This window comes from Stegostoma tigrinum, chromosome 3 (genome assembly GCF_030684315.1).
Source record: "Stegostoma tigrinum isolate sSteTig4 chromosome 3, sSteTig4.hap1, whole genome shotgun sequence".
NCBI classification, from domain to species: Eukaryota; Metazoa; Chordata; class Chondrichthyes; order Orectolobiformes; family Stegostomatidae; genus Stegostoma; species Stegostoma tigrinum.
The window spans coordinates 32,353,328-32,371,230 of record NC_081356.1 but is presented as its reverse complement, the minus strand read 5'-3'; the positions used below and the strand labels follow the sequence as shown (position 1 = coordinate 32,371,230).

The window sequence follows — 17,903 nt, the reverse complement described above, 5'->3', positions numbered from 1 at the left end:
TGTTTCGGAAATCTTTATTTATAATGCGGTGGGAAATATAGTACTTTGACAGCTTGCTGTTGCGAAGATAGTCTATCAGAACCAAGGCACCTTCAAGAGCAAAGAAGGCAAGTTTAGTAAGGCTCTCTCTTTTAAAGGGGAAAATGAAAGCCACTCAATAGCACTGTTAAAAGTCAACAGGTGGAAACTATTCAGCTCTTCAAGTCTGTTTCACCATTCTGTTAGATCATGGTAATCTCTACCAGCCTCAGTTCCATAAATCGTAATACCCTTGTGATTTAAAAAAAAACACCAATCCTGGTCGGAACGCAGCCTCAGTAGCTTTTTGAGAGTGAGTTCCAGATTTTTAGCACCCATTGTGTGAAGCATTACTTGCAGGACTACGGTCAGAATATGACTGGGTGACCACTGAGGTGGGTTACAACATTAAATATTTAATCATTCAGATTTGGAAAGTGATCAGAGATAATGGGAACTGCAGATGCTGGAGAACCAGAGATAACAAAATGTGAAGCTGGATGGACACAGCAGACGAAGCAGCATCTTAGGAGCACAAAAGCTGATGTTTCGGGCCTAGGCCCTTCGTCAGAGATGAAGGGTCTAGGCCCGAAACGTCAGCTTTTGTGCTCCTAAGATGCTGCTTCGTCTGCTGTGTGCACCCAGTTTCACAGATTTGGAAAGTGCGCTGCTTTTGGCTTTTTTATCCCGTGAATGCCAGAGAACCCAACAGCTACAGCGAGGTGAGATTGGAAAATGTGTCCCTTCACTTTACCCTGAGGATTCATGTGCCTGCCTGATATTCTGTTCTTTCTCAGTGGTCTTTCACCACCTGAACCTCACTTACACATGCCGTAACAGGAACCCCCTCCCAGCTTCTCCTGTCCTCAAGGCTATTACTATCCTCTGACACTGGCACCTGACCAAAAAAAAAACCACAGCCAGTTGCCTTACCTGCTCTGAGGTGACAACCAGTTCACAGCAACCACCGCCCCCCCCCCCCCCCCACCGCCGCATATACTGCCCTGACTTTCGTCTCAGTGACCAGTACAGAACAAGTGTCCTAAGCAAGATCTACCAGCAGAAAGCCTTTGGATTAAGGAATTGGATGTAGGGGAAGTCAATATTGTTCTCGAATTGCCATTAAATAGTGTCCAAGTAAGTGTAGACAAATCTATGGGCCGTTGTGAAGAATTGACTGCCAATGCTGTCTGTTGGCAGACCCCAAAATCCACATGACTCAGTAGTTTTGTTTTCTTCCGTGTTTCTTTTCATGCTGTTTGACTTCCGTGACTCTAATGGTGATCTCCCTTTCCCTTTTCACAGAAACCTTCTGCCAGCCTCCTGGAAGATGATACGGAACTGAAGAAGGGGAAGAGCAGGAAGAGATCCGATTCGTGCGTCTCCGTTCAGTTGTCTCCCGGCCAAGAGGGAAGCATGGAAATAGACAGTTCACTTCACAGTACAAAGAATGTCAGCGAGGTGACACCTAAAGCCCCACACTCAGAATCTGCTGGACTGGATGATCAGCTGAATCACGTGATTGGGAAAGGTCAGAATAGCATCCAGACTCAACATGAATCGTTGGACAGTGATGTTGCAAAGGAGATCAGGTACCTCGACGAGGTTTTGGAAGCCAATTGCTGCGATTCTGTTCTGGAGAACGGATCGAATGCGCCAGCTTCTCCTGAGCTGAGTACAGCGATTGCGGACGGGCAGAGTCCACCCCTTTCCACCAGGCTCAACGCTCCACGCTCGCCCGACAGTTCCATGGTGAGACAGGGGTCCCCTCCTGTGGAGCAACAGGACACTGATGATGTGAAGGCAGGTGAGATCAATCTGAACGGCCACTCCACAGGGAATAATACAACGGAACCTCTTTCTGATCGGAAGGGTGTGGGGAGGGAGCAGCAGGAGGAAGTGTCACCTCGCAGGAAGTCTTTCAACAACGGTGAAGCAACCATCATCCCTCTGAAGAAAGAAGCCAAGTTTGAGCTCCGGGCCTTTCACGAAGACAAGAAACCCTCCAAGCTTTTTGTGGACGATGACAAAACCGAATCCTACAGAATTAAGAAAACTCGAGCTTCTAGTGAAATAGCTGAACTTGAAAGAGCAAGACTGGAAGTCATTAGAAGCCAAGTGGTCAAGAAGAATCCCAGTATTGCAGAGAAATGGAAGCCACCACAAGAGAAGACTATTGAGGAGCAGCTGGACCCAGATAAGCTGGAATCGCACAAAAAATATGCGGAGCGTAAACAGAAGAAACAGAGTGGGGGTCTTTCCCCAGTTTCTCCAAGACAGAAAGCCCACGTGTTTGTAACGCCGGACCCCATCGTTGTAAACAGGGAAGATGTTGTCACAGAGCAGATAGATTTCTCAGCAGCGAGGCAGCAGTTTTTAAAGATGGAAACCAGATCGGAAACCTCCACTCAGCCCAACCAGAAGCGGCTGGTCGCCAATAAGGGGGTCTCGTTGAGGTCAGGGACAAGGACGGCAGACACACTGGTAAAAGACACCGATGCGGCTGCGGTCGGGATGACTGAGCTAGCTGAAGCTCACGGACAGACGGTACAAATTGGGGCCAGTGAGGTGTCTGTTGGGAAAGCGTCCAAACTGAGCATGAAGGTGCCAGGAGGAGAGCAGGAAGCTGCATTCCAGGGGATGGCACCCACGCTGCAGGGTAATCAGCAACAAGAGGAAGTAATTGGCACGGCGCCCCTTAGACAAGCTTCTCCTGACCAATTCATCAGCAACAGCATGAAACACCATGTGGTCAACAAAGTCTTTGTGGACGATGAAGGGTTTACTCAGGTCAGGGCGGTTTTGACAATGCTCAACGAAGATGGCGACAGTGATGTTTCTGACCAATATTTTAAGTGTGTCAGCCTTCCTGCAACCACAGAAGAGCTGGATTCTGGTTTGGACGAGCTATCTGTTCGATCGCAGGACACCACTGTGATGGAGACACTCTCCAATGACCTCAGTATTGATAATGTGAGTGACAGTGGTGCTTCAAATGAGACTATGAATGTTTCCCTGGATTACTCGCTGGGTGGATCTCAGGAGTTTTCCCACCCTCAGACACCCCAGGCGCTAACCCCTGTGGACAGAGAGAGAGACGAGAGCTCCTTCAAGGCAGAGTTAACCTCAAGCCCACTCGGAGACGGTGAGCCGGATCAGTACCGGGGGCTATCGGACACGGACCAAGAGCTGCAGTACCGAGCGGAGATGTTGGTGCAGAATGCCATTCAGCTCGCATTGGCGCAACACAGCCACACAGGCAGGGCTGGGATGGGCGAAGGTCACCCAACGGCACCGTCGCAGCTGATAAGGGTGGTGACCAATGAGCAAGTGCCCGTCGACGCTGCGGGGGCTACCCTGTCGAAACCGCGGACAGCGACACCGGAGCCTTCCCATGCCCCAATGCCCGGGGCACAGGAGCAGCAATACTCCGTGCCAAAGGGCTCGGCATTGGATGTAAAGTGCGGCGCCGTGGATGTCCCCCAGGCCAGCTCGCCACCTTCCCTGTACAAGCCCGAGTTCAGTCCCTTCAGCGACAGTGCCAACTATTTGGAACCAACGGACTATTCCCGAAACAACGTCTTTGTCAGCCATTCACAGGAGCCCGAGGTCATCGCCCAAACGGGGCCGTTTAAGCTGCGCACCCGCCGGCAGAAGACCCTGTCGATGATTGAGCAGGAGATCCGGGCAGCGCAGGACCGAGAGGAGGAGCTGCGACGCCAGAGGGAGGTCCTCAGGACTGTTCAGAGACCCACTACAGCCAAGCAGGCCACGCTACCCCAGGCCTATTCTTCCAGAACAACCCCCGGTAAGAGGCCATCGCTGTCTGCAGGTATCGCACACCATCCCTGGAAGAGGCAGACCAAGCAGTCTGCTCCAGACTCCATCTCCTTGATTCGAGCTTATGAACCTAAATCCTGAGTAGAAATTAATGTCAGGGTTTCTGAAATGAACTCATTCCAACTTGGTCAAACAATGTAACCAACAGAATTTTCAGGGCCATGAGGCCAGTGCAGAGGATTAGGACCAATAGGATCTTTCAAGGAACTAACATGTGCATGCTGGCCCGAATGGTCTCCGTTCCGTGCTGTGGTTCAGTGGTTTACGTAGAATTTACAGCACGGAAACAGGCCATTCAGTCCAACTGGTCTGTACTGGTGTTTATGTTCCACATTAAACTCCCCATTTGGATGGGCCAACCTTCCAGTACTTTCTCCATCGCATGTTTATCCTGTTCCCTCTTAAATATTTCTACAGTAATGACTGTAAGCATTCCCTTTGTTCCATATTTTCACTATATTCTGGGGAAAGACCCTTCTCCCAAAGTGCTCATTTGTTCAGCCTCTTCCATTGATAACCACAGGTTTTGGTTCTGATAGTTAAACTTGATAACCGTGATGGTGGTAGAAGCAGGAGGCAATCATTGATTTCAAAAGGAAATTGGATAGGATTTTGAGGTGATACAGAGATAAGGTTGGGGAGTGGGACTGACTGGATTTCTTTGCAGCATAGATGTGATGGACCAAAAGGCCTCACTCTGAGTTGTAATGACTTCAGAACAAGAGATGGGTGGTCGGTGGACTAAGCAGACTGCTGTTTTGTCAAGCTTGTACAGGCGTGTCAGACTGAATGGAACAGGTCTGGCAGCATCTGTGAAGGAAAAAATCAGAGTTAACATTTCCTGTTTGGTGACCCTTCCTGAGAACTCAGGTGTTCGAAGGAAGGGTCACTGGATCGGATATGACCTGCTGAGCTTTTGCAGCAACTTCTGGTTTTTTTTTCCTGATTTACAGCATCTGCTGTTCTTTTGGTTTTTATGTCAGACTGAATGGTCATCTTCTCTATTGTAAGTTTCAGTGACTCTGGAAAGTCTTCATTGGGGTAAGCCCCCGTTACTTATCCTTCCCGGACTTTCGGACATGAGATTGCCCAGCCTGGTCAGAACCTGCCTTATCAACTGAACCTCAGGATCACATCGAGACCAAGAGAGGCCAATCCCAGGGTTTGGATGTTTCAGTTGAGATAGAGAGGGCTGTAAAAGGAGTTGGAGGGGTTGCATTATTGATTGAGATGAATGTCATAGCTGTACTAAAAGAGGGCATCTTGGAGGATTCACCCAGTGATGCCATTTGGGTCAATTTCTGGAATAAGAAAGCTACAGTCACCATGATGGAGTTACTCTATAGGCCTGTCAATAGCTACAAAGATAGCAGAGCAGAACATGGAGAGATGTAAACACAAAAGGGTTATTTTTAACTTCCCCAGTTTTGACTGGGATTCCCTTCATAGCAGGGGCTTAGGTGGGTCAGAAGTTGTTAGGTACATCCAAGAGGGTTTCTTAAAACAATATGTAGATGGTCCAAGGAGGGAAGGAGCTGTAATGGACTTTGTATTGGGAAATGAGCCTGACCAGGTGATCGAATGAGGGAGCATTTTAGGAACAGTGAGCATAGTACCATAAGTTTTAAGATAGCAATGGATAAAGATAAGACTGATCCTCAGGTGAAAGTGCAAAATTGGGGGAAGACAGTTTTAGGCAGTATCTAGAGAAATTAGATTGGAGGTGGCTGTTTGAGGGTACAGCACAGGAACATACCCTTTGGCCCACAACATTGTGCTGAACATAACATCAAATTAAACTAATCTCTTCTGTCTGCCCTTGGTCCCTATCTCTCCATTCCTTGCATATTCATGTGCTTAGCTGGAAGTCCCTTTGAACACTCCTTTTGTATCTGCCTGCACCACCACCTCTTGCATGACATTCAAGGCCCCTACCATTCTCTGTGTACAAAAACTTGCCCCTCATATCTCCTTTGAACTTTACCCTTCTTACCTTAAATGTATGCCCCCTTGGTTTTAGACATTTCAACTCTGGGGGGAAAAAGATTCTGACCGTAAATCCTATCTGTGCAACTCATAATTTTACAGATTTCTGTGAAGTCTCCTCTCTGCCTCTGCCACCCCAGAGAAAACAACCCGAGTTTTTCTAGCCTCACCTTCAGGGTCATACCCTCTAATCCCGGCAGCATCCTGATAATCCTCTTCTGCACCCTCTCCAAAGCCACCACATCCTTCCTGTAGTGTGTCCAGAATTGAACATAATACTCTAAAGTTGGTACGTCATGTAACAGGTGTATAAAGTTTTAGTTAGCCTTCATTCGGAGTGCAATGTGCAGTTCCGGTCATCACCATAGGAAGGATGTGGAAGCTTTAGAGAGACTGCAAAAGAGGTTTACCAGAAGGTTGCCTGGATTGGAATGTACTAGCCATAAGGAGAGGTTGGACAAACTTGTTTTTGCTAAACCATTGGAGCCTAAGGGGGCGACCAGATAGAAGTATATAAAATTGAAGGCGTGGATAGAGCTGATATTCTAAGTCTTCTTCCCAGGATGAAAACATCAAATACTAAGGGACATAATTTTAAAGAAGATGTGCGAGATACTTTGTTTTTGCAGAAGATGGTAGGTGCACTGTCAGGGGAAGTAGTAGAAGCAGAGACGAGGAGCTCTTGGCACAGTGATAGTGCCCCTTTCTCTGAACCAGGAGTCCCATGTTCAAATCCCACCTGCTCCAGAGGCATATAATAACATCTCTGAACAGGTTGATTGGAAAGTATCTATGAGCGGAGACGATAGCAATGTTTAAGAGGCATTCAGACAGGCGCATGAACAGGTAGGGCATAGCGGGATAAGGACCATGCGCAGGCTGATGTGATCGGTTTAAAATGGCATCACGGTCGGAACAGACCGAAGGGCCTATTCTTGTGATGTGTTGTTCTGTGTTCGTTGACATTAATTGTTTAAAGAAATGCTGTACAAAATGGAGCACTGGGGACAAGCATCTGCTTCCCTGGGAAGGAGACTAGGAGCATCAAGCTCTCCAGCACCTTCGGACAAGGTGGCAAGATTGTCTCTGTGTCCCCATGAAGATATTTAAACGATGAATGCGGCCCCATGAACCTTGAAGGGGTCAGCACCAGCGGTGTGAAATACCACATGAATTTTCAGGGGAATGTTCCTGCCAACCTTCCAGGATTGATGAATAATCGCTTTCTATAACATGGTTCAGTGTTTTCAGTATCCACTGTGACTACTGAATGCTATCCTTGCCTCTGGTAATTGGTTCAAGTCCTACTCTCAAAGCTTCAACACAATATCCAGGCTGGTGTTCCAGCACAGCAGTGAGAATGCTACACGATTGAAGGTACAATCTTCATCGAGCTTGTTCAGGATTCAATGAAGGGTATGGCTGCAATGTATTTGGGCTCCATTTTAACTACTTTCATTCCTTGGCCTGACTGAACAAATCAATCAGTCTCTGCCCTCTTTCAGTTCTGGCTTCTTGAGCATTTACAATTTTAGGAGCTCCACCACTGGGACCTGCGCATGGTCCATATTCTGCTATCCCCTGCCTGTTCATGTGCCTGTCTGAATGCCTCTTAAACATTGCTATTGTCTCCGCTTATAGATATTCTCTTATCAGCTCTAGATATTCTCTATTCAGAGGTGTTATTATGTGCCTCTGGAGCAGGTGGGACTTGTACATGGGAGTTCTGGTTTAGAGAAATGGCGCTGCCACCGTGCCAAGAATTCTTAGTGTCTGCTTCAACTGTCTGACTGTGCTGAAGCCCTAATCTTTCTGGGCTTCCCTCCCGAAACCTCTCCACTTCCTCCTTTTTTGTAAGGTACCATGCGTTAGGCCACTTAATAAGAGCCCAAGGGTTTGGATATGGCATATTAAGATCAATAGAGGATTGGCAAATTAATAGAAGAAACGATAAAGTGGGCATTTTTGGGGTGGTAAACCTGTAGCATAGTGCCATAGGGATCAGTGTCAGGGATACAGCATATATTAATGACCTGGATAATGGAAGTGAATGTTCTATCTCCAAGTTTGTGAATGATGCAAAAATAAGTGGACAGGTAAATGGTGAGGATGGTCTCTCACTTGCTTTGTCATCCTTTTGAAAAGACCTGGAATATCTACACCTTTGAATGAACCTAAGGTCACCTCTCCTCATATCAGCATCAAACTGTCTTTGTCAGCACTTCAGTGAAATACTTTGCGAGTTGAGAGATGCTACATAAATGCATATTGTTGTAGTTTTGACTTTTTTAATGGGCCCCCAACATCAGCAACATTTAGAGGTGTGCAGGGGCCAGTGTCTGAGGTTTCTATCAGCCCTTGTGTGTAGAAGTGTTTCTTGAAATCGCCCCTGAAAAGTGTTGCTCTCGTTTTTAAGGTTCTGAAGTCTCCTGCCAGAGAAAATCGCTTTTCTTTTTCCACCCAATCAACGACTTGAATCATCTTAACCATCTCAGTTCCATTTTTCTTGCACGTTCCATGTCCCATGAAATACTAGCTTGCTTCATTCTCTGTTTGCTGCTGCTGCTACTTTGGTACATCGGGGAAACCAAGCGGAGACTTGGGGACCGCTTTGCAGAACACCTCCGCTCGGTTTGCAACAAACAACTGCACCTCCCAGTCGCAAACCATTTTAACTCCCCCCTCCCATTCTTTCTATGACATGTCCATCATGGGCCTCCTGCAGTGCCACAATGATGCCACCCGAAGGTTGCAGGAACAGCAACTCATATTCCGCTTGGGAACCCTGCAGCCCAATGGTATCAATGTGGACTTCACCAGCTTCAAAATCTCCCCCTCCCCCACCGCATCCCAAAACCAGCCCAGTTCGTCCCCTCCCCCCACTGCATCCCAAAACCAGCCCAGCCTGTCTCTGCCTCCCTAACCTGTTCTTCCTCTCACCCATCCCTTCCTCCCACCTCAAGCCGCACCTCCATTTCCTACCTACTAACCTCATCCCGCCTCCTTGATCTGTCCGTCTTCCCTGGACTGACCTATCCCCTCCCTACCTCCCCACCTATACTCTCCTCTCCACCTATCTTCTTTTCTCTCCATCTTCGGTCTGCCTCCCCCTTTCTCCCCATCCCCCTCTCTGATGAAGGATCTAGGCCCGAAACATCAGCTTTTGTGCTCCTGAGTTGCTGCTTGGCCTGCTGTGTTCATCCAGCTCCACACTTTGTTATCTTAAATAACCTGGCTGTCTCTTGCCTTGTCCAGGCAACCATTCCTTATCACTTAATCCATTCAGCCAAGACACAATTCTGTTGGATCTGTGGTTCGCCCCCTTCTGAGGTCAGATATGCTGGCAAACTTGGCTTTTACGTTGCTTTCCCCCATCCGCAACTTGACCCTGTCATTCGTGTTTGATCAGTTCTCTTTAAACGCTTTCCAGAGCAGGCTTGTGTATTCAGTCTGTACATTGTCTGCCCCCAAACCCCCCCACCTTTCCTTGGCACCGATCCACTCCCACAGTTCAGACACTGTCATCGTGCCAGGATGAAGTCATAGCAGTAACTGCCTGTTTCTGGTTTAAAAAATGTCACCAATTCTCATTTATTCTCTGCCCCCACAAATCCCCACACTGGAAATAAAATATCAGGAGGTCAGAATTTTCCTGAAAGGGTGGGTGATGGTCACTTGCATTTGCTCGTGTTCCTGAACCTTGTAACATTTCCAGGCATGATGGTGCTTCATTCGGGCATTCCCCCGAGAGGGCAAAATTAATTTCTTTGCAGGAAGAGTCCAAATTTCCTGGGCTGCAGTTCTCAGCCCTTGAGGCAGGAACCGTCCGCAGCGCCCCCACCAGGAATAGGGGCAGGGCATACACTCCAAAGGAAATGTGGAAATGTGCCCATGGCGCCAATCTGATCCAGGTCATTGCTCAGCCCACCGATTTCCCCAGATATCCCAGGTTGCTGTGGGCATACACACTTCTCACTTGCATTTGAAGCCTGTGGTGGTAAGGTTGCTACCTCTGTATCACCCAGTAGAGCCAGAATCTCTCTCTCTGACTGTTCAAAGGGGTGACACTCAGCCTGTTTGGTCTCTTTGTGAATTCATCTCAAACGAATGCATCCTGGAGCTGGTCTTGAACCCAGAGCTTCTGTCTCAGAGTCAGGGAAGCTAACCACTGCGCCGTAAGGTCTTCCGATGGGCAAGTGTCAGCTTTTTAGCAGTAACAGTGTGAAGCTGTTTGAACACAGCAGGCCAGGCAGCATCAGAGGAGCAGGAAAGCTGACATTTCGGGTTGGGACCCTTCTTCAGAAATGATATTACCTGGCCTACTGAGTTCCTCTAGCTCCACACTGTTATCTCTGACTGCAGCATCAGTAGTTCTTACTCTCTCTCAGCTTCCTAGAGCTTCTGTTGGCAGGTCAACTGCAGGTTGAGAGCACTGACAGTCTGTTCACCTGAGCTCAGCTCTCGGTTGCCGCTGAATTGAGAGTGTGCAGGTTCAGGCTCCAGGTTTAAGTGCCTCCTCCAGGCTTTTACTTCCCAATGCAGTACTGAGGGAATGCTCTACTATCTGAACCACTTGGCTGTGAATCAGATATTGCACTGAGGCCAACAAGAACAAAAAAAATCTGAACAGCTGAGGAGGACTGGCAGCATCTGTGGAGAGAAATCAATTAACACTTCGGGTCCAGTGACCCTTCCTAAGAACTGATGCTAGCTAGGAAAATGTTTTTTCTAATGCAGATGGTGGGATGGGGATAGGGGCTGAAGAGTAAACGAAAAGTAGACACAGAGCCCAAAGAGAGGGACAAACAGTTTAAGGAGTGGATAATAGTCAGCCGAGGAGAATGAATACCTACTAATGGGGACTTTACGTGGCTAACAATGGGTTATGTGTAATAGCAGGCCTTGTGATAACAAGGCCTGGTGTGTGAGGGTTGGGTTAAAAACATGAGAGAAGGTGCATCAAGCCCTAAAATTGTTGAACTCGATGTCGAATCCAGAAGGTTGCAGAGTTCACAAGCAGATAATGAGATGCTGTTCTTCCAGCTTCAGCTGAGCTTCAGTAGAGCAGTGTGACAAGCCTGAAACAGAGATGTTGGCCAGGAACAAGTTGGTGCATTGAAACGGCAGGTCACTGGAAGTTCATGGTCTTTTTTGCAGACAGAATATAGGTGCTCTGCGAGGTAGTCGCCCAGTCTACGCTTTGTTTCTCTAAAGTAAAGCAGACTAGACTCGGTGCAGTGCAGGTAAAGTGCTGCTTCACCTGGAAGGTGTGTCTGGGCCCTTGGATACCGAGGAGGGAGGAAGTAAATAGGCAGGTGTTACACCTTCTCTGGTTACAGGGGAAGGTGCAGTGAGGCTGTGGGGAGGGGGGAGCTAGGGGAGATGCTGGGAGTGCAGGAGGAGTGGACCAAGGTGTCCCAGAGATAACAGTCCTTGTGGAAGGTGGACGAGGGAGGGGAGGTGAATGTGTATCTGGTGGTAGCATCTCCTGGAAGTGGCAGCTAATGATCCTGGTATTGTACGGAGGACCTTGGCTGGCCATGTGGGTGGATGTAAAAGATCCCAGAGCACTAATTTGACAAAGATCGGGGGGATGCCATCCCACTGTCACATAAAATATATTTGCCCCTGAACAGACAATACTGAAAGATATCATGTTTTTGTAAGTTTTACTTAATTGTCTGTAAAGCAATTTGGGACATTCTGATATTGGAAACGGTGCTATCTAAATGCAAATTCTTTCATCCAGCTTCACACTTTATTATCTTGGATTCTCCAGCATCTGCAGTTCCCAATATCACTGATACAATTTCTCCCTTTCCCAGTTGTGCTCCTATTCCAGTGAAGGCAGTGATGATCTATTGTGTACAGATGAGGAAATAGTTTGAGCCAAAACTGACAGGATCAGGTGCACTCCCAGGATTACACAACTCCACACACTTATTTAGCACCTGATGCCCATTCACTGAATACCATGCCAAAGGGTCAGCTGAGATTATGTGTCCAAATCCCTGGGAAACTGTTACAGGAGGGTCTAAAACCAGCTTGTACCCCTGACTTCCAGAATTAGAGGTGATTCTGTGGCCCAATGATTAATAACACGCATAGAACTGTGATCAACCACTTCCAGAGTGTGGTCTAAGCTTCAAATTTTGTACAATATTTATTACTTCTTGCCATTGCAAAAAAAAATGCAGGTGCTTTGCGGTTCAATCTGATGCTTTTAGTAATTGATGTTTGTGTGTGAAACAGCAAGGCCCACGTTGAATGCTAATGTGTGTTGGATATGGAGCTATTCTATATTGTGCAGGGAAGGGAAGCTATAGTAAAATACAGAACTCCAAAACTCATCCACCAGGTGGAATTATTGGAAATCCGTCAAGTGGCACATTAAAGGCATTTCGAAAGGTGTGGGTGATACCAAACTTGGAGCTGTGGCAACAGTGAGGCTGATACCAATCAACTGCAACTGCATGTTCATAGACAGACAGGAGGGGCCGACGTGTGAAGTGGTGCACTTTGAGGGACAGATGGGGAAAGGCAATACAATGGTGCAATTCTAAAGTGTGTCCGTGGACAGAGGACCCTGAGGGTTCGCATGGATTGATCTTTGAAGATGGCAAGGAACATTGAGAGAGTGGTTAGCAAAGCACATGGGATCTAAGGCTGGATAAATAAAATCATTGAGATCAAAAGCGGGAATGTTATGCCAAATTTTGAAATGGCCCAGGTCACCACTTGAGTGTTGTGTGCATTATGCTGACATACACTTTCGGGAGGGCAGGTGAGTCCTTGACCGAGTGCAAAAGAGATTCACCCAAATGGTTCCTGGGATTGGGAGGGACTGGAGTTAGGCCTCACAGTGAGGTTAGAGAAGCTGGGGTTATTCTCCTGAGAATGAAATGGATTGAGGGGTGATTTGACAGAGGCATGCAAGATTATTGCAGTTCAGTTAGCTCAGTTGGCTGGATAGCTGGTTTGTGATACAGAGTGAAACTAACACCACAAAATCAATTCCTGCACCATAAAGGTTTCACCTCCTCACCTTGAGGTGTGGTGACTCTCAGGTTTAGCTGCCACCCATTACCTCTCTCTCATGAGCAAGCAGCCCTATGGTCCTCTAGGATTATGGTGCCTTTACAACATTATTGTACATATAGACAAGAAAGGCTCCTCCCAGTTACTGTTTGGGACTTCCTGTAGTTGTGACAAAGGATTTTGTGGATACAAGCCCTCACGATATCAGGATACAAATTGGGCAAAAGACATGGAGGATATGCAAGGAAGAACTTATTAAACGTGGAACTGCTTAGGAAGGTGGGGACATTGATTTCTGAAATAAATCAGATTGTCGCTTGAGGGAAATAAGTTTTTGTAGGGCTGTGAGGAGAAAGAGAAGTGGGACTAAATGGATTGCTGTATTTCACACCAGGACGACCTCTGGGTCAAATTGCTTCATTCTGTGCTGTTTTGACTCTGACTTTATGAATTGCTGATGCCCCCCGCAACTGCAATGTACATTACACACTGCAAACACTGGAAAGAAGATAGGAAAATGCAAAAGAGATGCCTGACTTTCTCCAGTGCTCAGTGCTGCAGATTCTGGATTTCTACTGACCTCTAGTGGCTGCTGTGAAAAACTACAAAACACACAGATCCTGAGCTCCCTGACTTTGGCATCTGCAGTTCTTAGTATCTCCCTGAAGTCTAGGTGTGACAACCAAGCAAACAGCTTCCAACCTTGCCCACTCCAAAACCAAAAGACTTTGCTCCATATCAGTAATCAGGCTTCTGTTTTTTGATGTCGGTGTTTGTGTTCACTCCACAAATAGGTGAAAAAATAGGACGTCCATCTACAAAATTCCAGCCACAACCACAAGATGTCTGAAATCTCTTTATATGCAATAGAATATTCTTGAAATCAAATCTCTGAGGAGCTAGACAAAATAAGGAGTGACTATATTCATTGGTAGTTGAGGTAGAAAAACATAAGAGCAGGAATAGACCATCTGATCCATTGAGTTTGATCTGCCATTCAGTACATTCGTGCTGATCTTGGGCTTCAGTTCTCATATTCCTCTTGTGTTCCACACGTTGCCTAATTCCCTGGCATGCCAAAAATGAGTCCATCTGAGCTCTGAATGTATCCATAGTCAAGAAAATTGACAACCTGCTGGGGTAGAGAATTCCAAAGATTCACAACTCTTGAGTGAAATAATTTCTGCTCATCACAGTCCAAATTGCCTCAACCAGGCATTAGATTCCCTGACTGAAAGAAACATCCAACTAATCACGCCCCTTCCAAATCATGTATGTTTCAATGAGATCACCACTTCGTCCTCTTAAATCCAGAAATATAAAAGCAAACTACTCAGTCTGTTGTCATAGGACAACCCCCTCATCCCAGGGATTAATGAATCTTCACTGTACCAAAGCGACGAGAATTTTCTTTCTTTGCACAGTGAGTGGTTACAGTCTGGGATACACGGCAACAAAATTGGAAGCAAATTTGATTGTAACTTCCAGTACCTTTAAATTACCCAACAGGGGAAAAAATTGCAAGGCTGTGAAGAAGAATAGGGGAGTGGGATTCATTGAATAGTTCTTTTTAGGGGATATCACAGGGGAAATGACCTGAAGGATCTCTTTCTGTGCTGTGGTATTCTATGAAATTTAGTCAGTCCTGTAATATCGGTTGATCCTTTGTGTCCTGTATGATTTGTGAGCCCTTCTCGATGAAGGGTGTTGTTGAAGCCATGTTTTTGGAGTTGGTTTTTACTTGCTGTCTGGGGACGGCTCACTTGGCTGCAAGTAAAAGCAAACAATGAAAACAACTTGCATTTTTTTTACAAAGAATCTTCAACATATCAAAACATCCCAAGAGGCTTCACAGCAACATTATCATGACCAAATTTGACAGCGAGCGCCGTAAGGATTTATCAGAGCAGATAACTTGGTCAAAGAATAGGCTCTAAGAAGATACTTAAGGAAAAGGACAAGATTGAGGTGTTTAAGAAGAGATTTTCCCGTTTTTAGGGCAGCCCAGACAACTGAAGTCTCAGCCACCGGTGGTGGACCACATTAAAATCGGGGACACTCAAGAAGTCAAAGCCAGAGAAGCACAGAGATCTCAGAGGTTGTAGAGCTGATGGATGTATAAAGATAAAGAGATGTCAGAGGGAACAAGTGCATTTAACTCATGCTCACATGACACAGATTTGACAAATATCACAATTACATAATGTGAACTTGCATCGCTTGTGATACTTTTGTGCTGAAATGGTCATCTCGTTTGAATTCAAGTTATAAAGAAAACGTTCACTTAGAACAGGAATCCACACTCTTAGTTACTCTGTTCAGGACAAGTGAGATATTTTTAGTTTAACGCAATTCTGACAGAAATAAGTACCTCTTAAAAAATATGGACACAATCCGTTGTTTCTTGCAAGAGGAACAGAAATGACACAAAAAGATTAATAATTATCTCTTGTTCTGCTTTCTGCTTTCCTTCCTTTTGTTAGCCTTAGCATTGGGGAATAAAATTTCTTAAATTGTGGTGAAAGTGCCTGTTTGGGACGCATCCCAATTGTCAGTCTGACTGCTCAGCAGTGAAGTTTCCAGAATTAGCTATTTCATGGATTATTCAATCTGAGAAAAATTGAAAGAGAAATTGTGGGGGTTTTTGTGAGCCAATTTCAGCTTTTGTCAGGTTTTATTGTCATTGATTTCCTAAAGAGTTGTGGAATCTTTGTTACAGTACTGTAGAATGCCATTGGGCTCATCTAATCAATATTGGGTCATTGCCTGCTTCCACCACCACAGTGAACTATCAATCTTAATTCTCAGTCAGGCAGGTAGATTCCAATAGGTCAGTGTATTGTCATGGGAATGCAGCAAAATTTGGCTGTTTCCATGGTCCTTACTTTTGAAAAGGTGTGGTGTATATACAAATTCATTTTGCCTCTATAAAACAGGGTGCTGAGTATTTACATATGTAGCTTTGAGCACATAAGAGCATAAGAACTAGGAGCAGGAGTAGGCCATCCGGCCCTCAAGCCTGCCCTGCCATTTAATAAGATCATGGCTGATCTTTTTGACACTCCGCTCCACTAACCAGCCCACTCACCATAACCCTTGATTTCTTTACTGTTCAAAAATTTATCTAGCCTTGCCTTCAAAACATTCAGTGAGGTAGCTTCAACCGCTTCACTGGGCAGGGAATTCCAGATTCACAACCCTTTGGGTGAAGAAGTTCCTCCTGACCTCAGTCCTACATCTGCTTCCCTTTATTTTGAGGTGACACCCTCTAGTCCTAGTTTCACCTGCTAGCGGAAACATCCTCCCTGCTTCCACCTTATCTATTCCCTTCATAATCTTATATGTTTCCTTGAGATCTCCCCTCATTCTTCTGAATTCCAATGAGTATAATCCCAGCCTACTCAGTCTCTCCTCATAGCCCAACCGTCTCAACTCTGGAATCAACCCAGTGAATCTCCTCTGCACTCCCTCCAGTGCTAGTATATCCCTTCTCAAGTAAGGAGACCAAAACTGCACACGGTACTCCAGGTGTGGTCTCACAAGGACCCTATACAGCTGCAGCATAGCTTCCCTGTTTTTAAACTCCATCCCTCTAGCAATGGCAGACAAAATCCCATTTGCTTTTTAATTACCTGCTGCACCTGCAATCCTACTTTTAGTGATTCAGGCACAAGGACACCCAAGTCCCTCTGCACAGCAGCGTGCTGCAATTTTTTACCATTTAAAACATAGTCCATTTAGCTGTTATTCCTACCAGAATGGATGACCTCACACTTATCAACATTGTACTCCATCTGCCAGACCTTTACCCACTCACTTAGACTATCTATATCCCTCTGCAGACTTTCAGTGTCTTCTGCACACTTCGCTCTACCACTCACTTTAGTGTCAACTGCAAATTTTGACACACCACACTTAGTCCCCAACTCCAAATCATCTGTGTAAGTTGTAAACAATTGCGGTCCCAACACTGACCTCTGAGGCACACCACTAGCCACTGACCTCCAACTAGAAAAACACCCATGTACCCCTACTCTTTGCATTCTACTGGTCAACCAATCCTCGATCCATGCCAATACATTGCCTGTAATGCCGTGCAACTTTATCTGATGTAGCAGCCTTTGGTGTGGCAAATTGTCAAATGCCTTCTGGAAATCCAGTTCCACCACATCCACAGGTTCCCCATGCACATGCATCTCACAATAGGTAATGTCAAAGTGGTTTTCAGAGTAAATCTTAGCAACAGTCCAAATTATTTAACCAGTAATTTCCAATCCCAGAATCACATCAAATAGTAAATGCACTCTTCAGAGCATTGCAGGCTGATTCAGCATAAGCAGCTTGCTCTGAGCTGTGGATGGCCAGTGAGATAGTGAACAACACAGAAATGATTGATGTTCTTGCTGCATCACTAATCTCCAATCCAGTGATAACCCACATATCATCCTCTCCCATGCTGTATAAAATGCAGTCTCTTTCTTTTCCCCAAGTTTGTTTTGTGTGCCCTGGTTCTGATGGGTGCAGGGTAAAATGCTTCGATTTCTAAAATGCCTTGATTTGGTGTCAAGTCCCTGAAGTGGGATACGATGCTATAACCTTCTGCTATCATCAATGAAACAACTCGAAAAATGTAACCTAGAAACATAAAAGACAGGAGCAGGAGGAAGCCATTCAGCCCTTCGAGCCTGCTCTTCCATTCTTCACAATCATGGCTGATCGTCCAACTCAATAGCCTGATCCTGCTTTCTCCCCATAACCTTTGATCCCATTGGCCCCAAGTGCTATATCTAGTCACCTCTTGAATACATTCAGTATTGTGTCATCAACTTCTTCCTGTGGTAATGAATTCCACAGGCTCACCACTCTTGGGTAATCATGATCAAAGCAACTGTAAAAATATAGTTTAATCATTTGATTTGGCTAATGCTAACTACAATCGGTACTGGGTTTATTTTGTTTGTCATTTATGTAAATGATTTGGACAGGAATATAGGAGGCAAGGTTAGTATATTTGCAGATGA

General features: G+C 45.9%; 1 protein-coding gene across 11 annotated transcripts in view; it reads left to right on the top strand.

Moving 5' to 3' along the window:
- Window positions 1–17,903, top strand: part of LOC125451012 (paralemmin-2-like) — a 438,977-nt gene that overhangs the window by 407,270 nt on the left and 13,804 nt on the right. For 10 of the 11 annotated variants that reach the window (XM_048527622.2, XM_048527625.2, XM_048527623.2 and 7 more), the window contains one exon: window positions 1,324–3,850. In XM_048527622.2, coding sequence (XP_048383579.2) covers window positions 1,324–3,850 — 2,527 coding nt within the window. The remainder of the gene's footprint in view (window positions 1–1,323; window positions 3,851–17,903) is intronic. The other variant, XM_048527624.2, reaches the window with a different exon arrangement.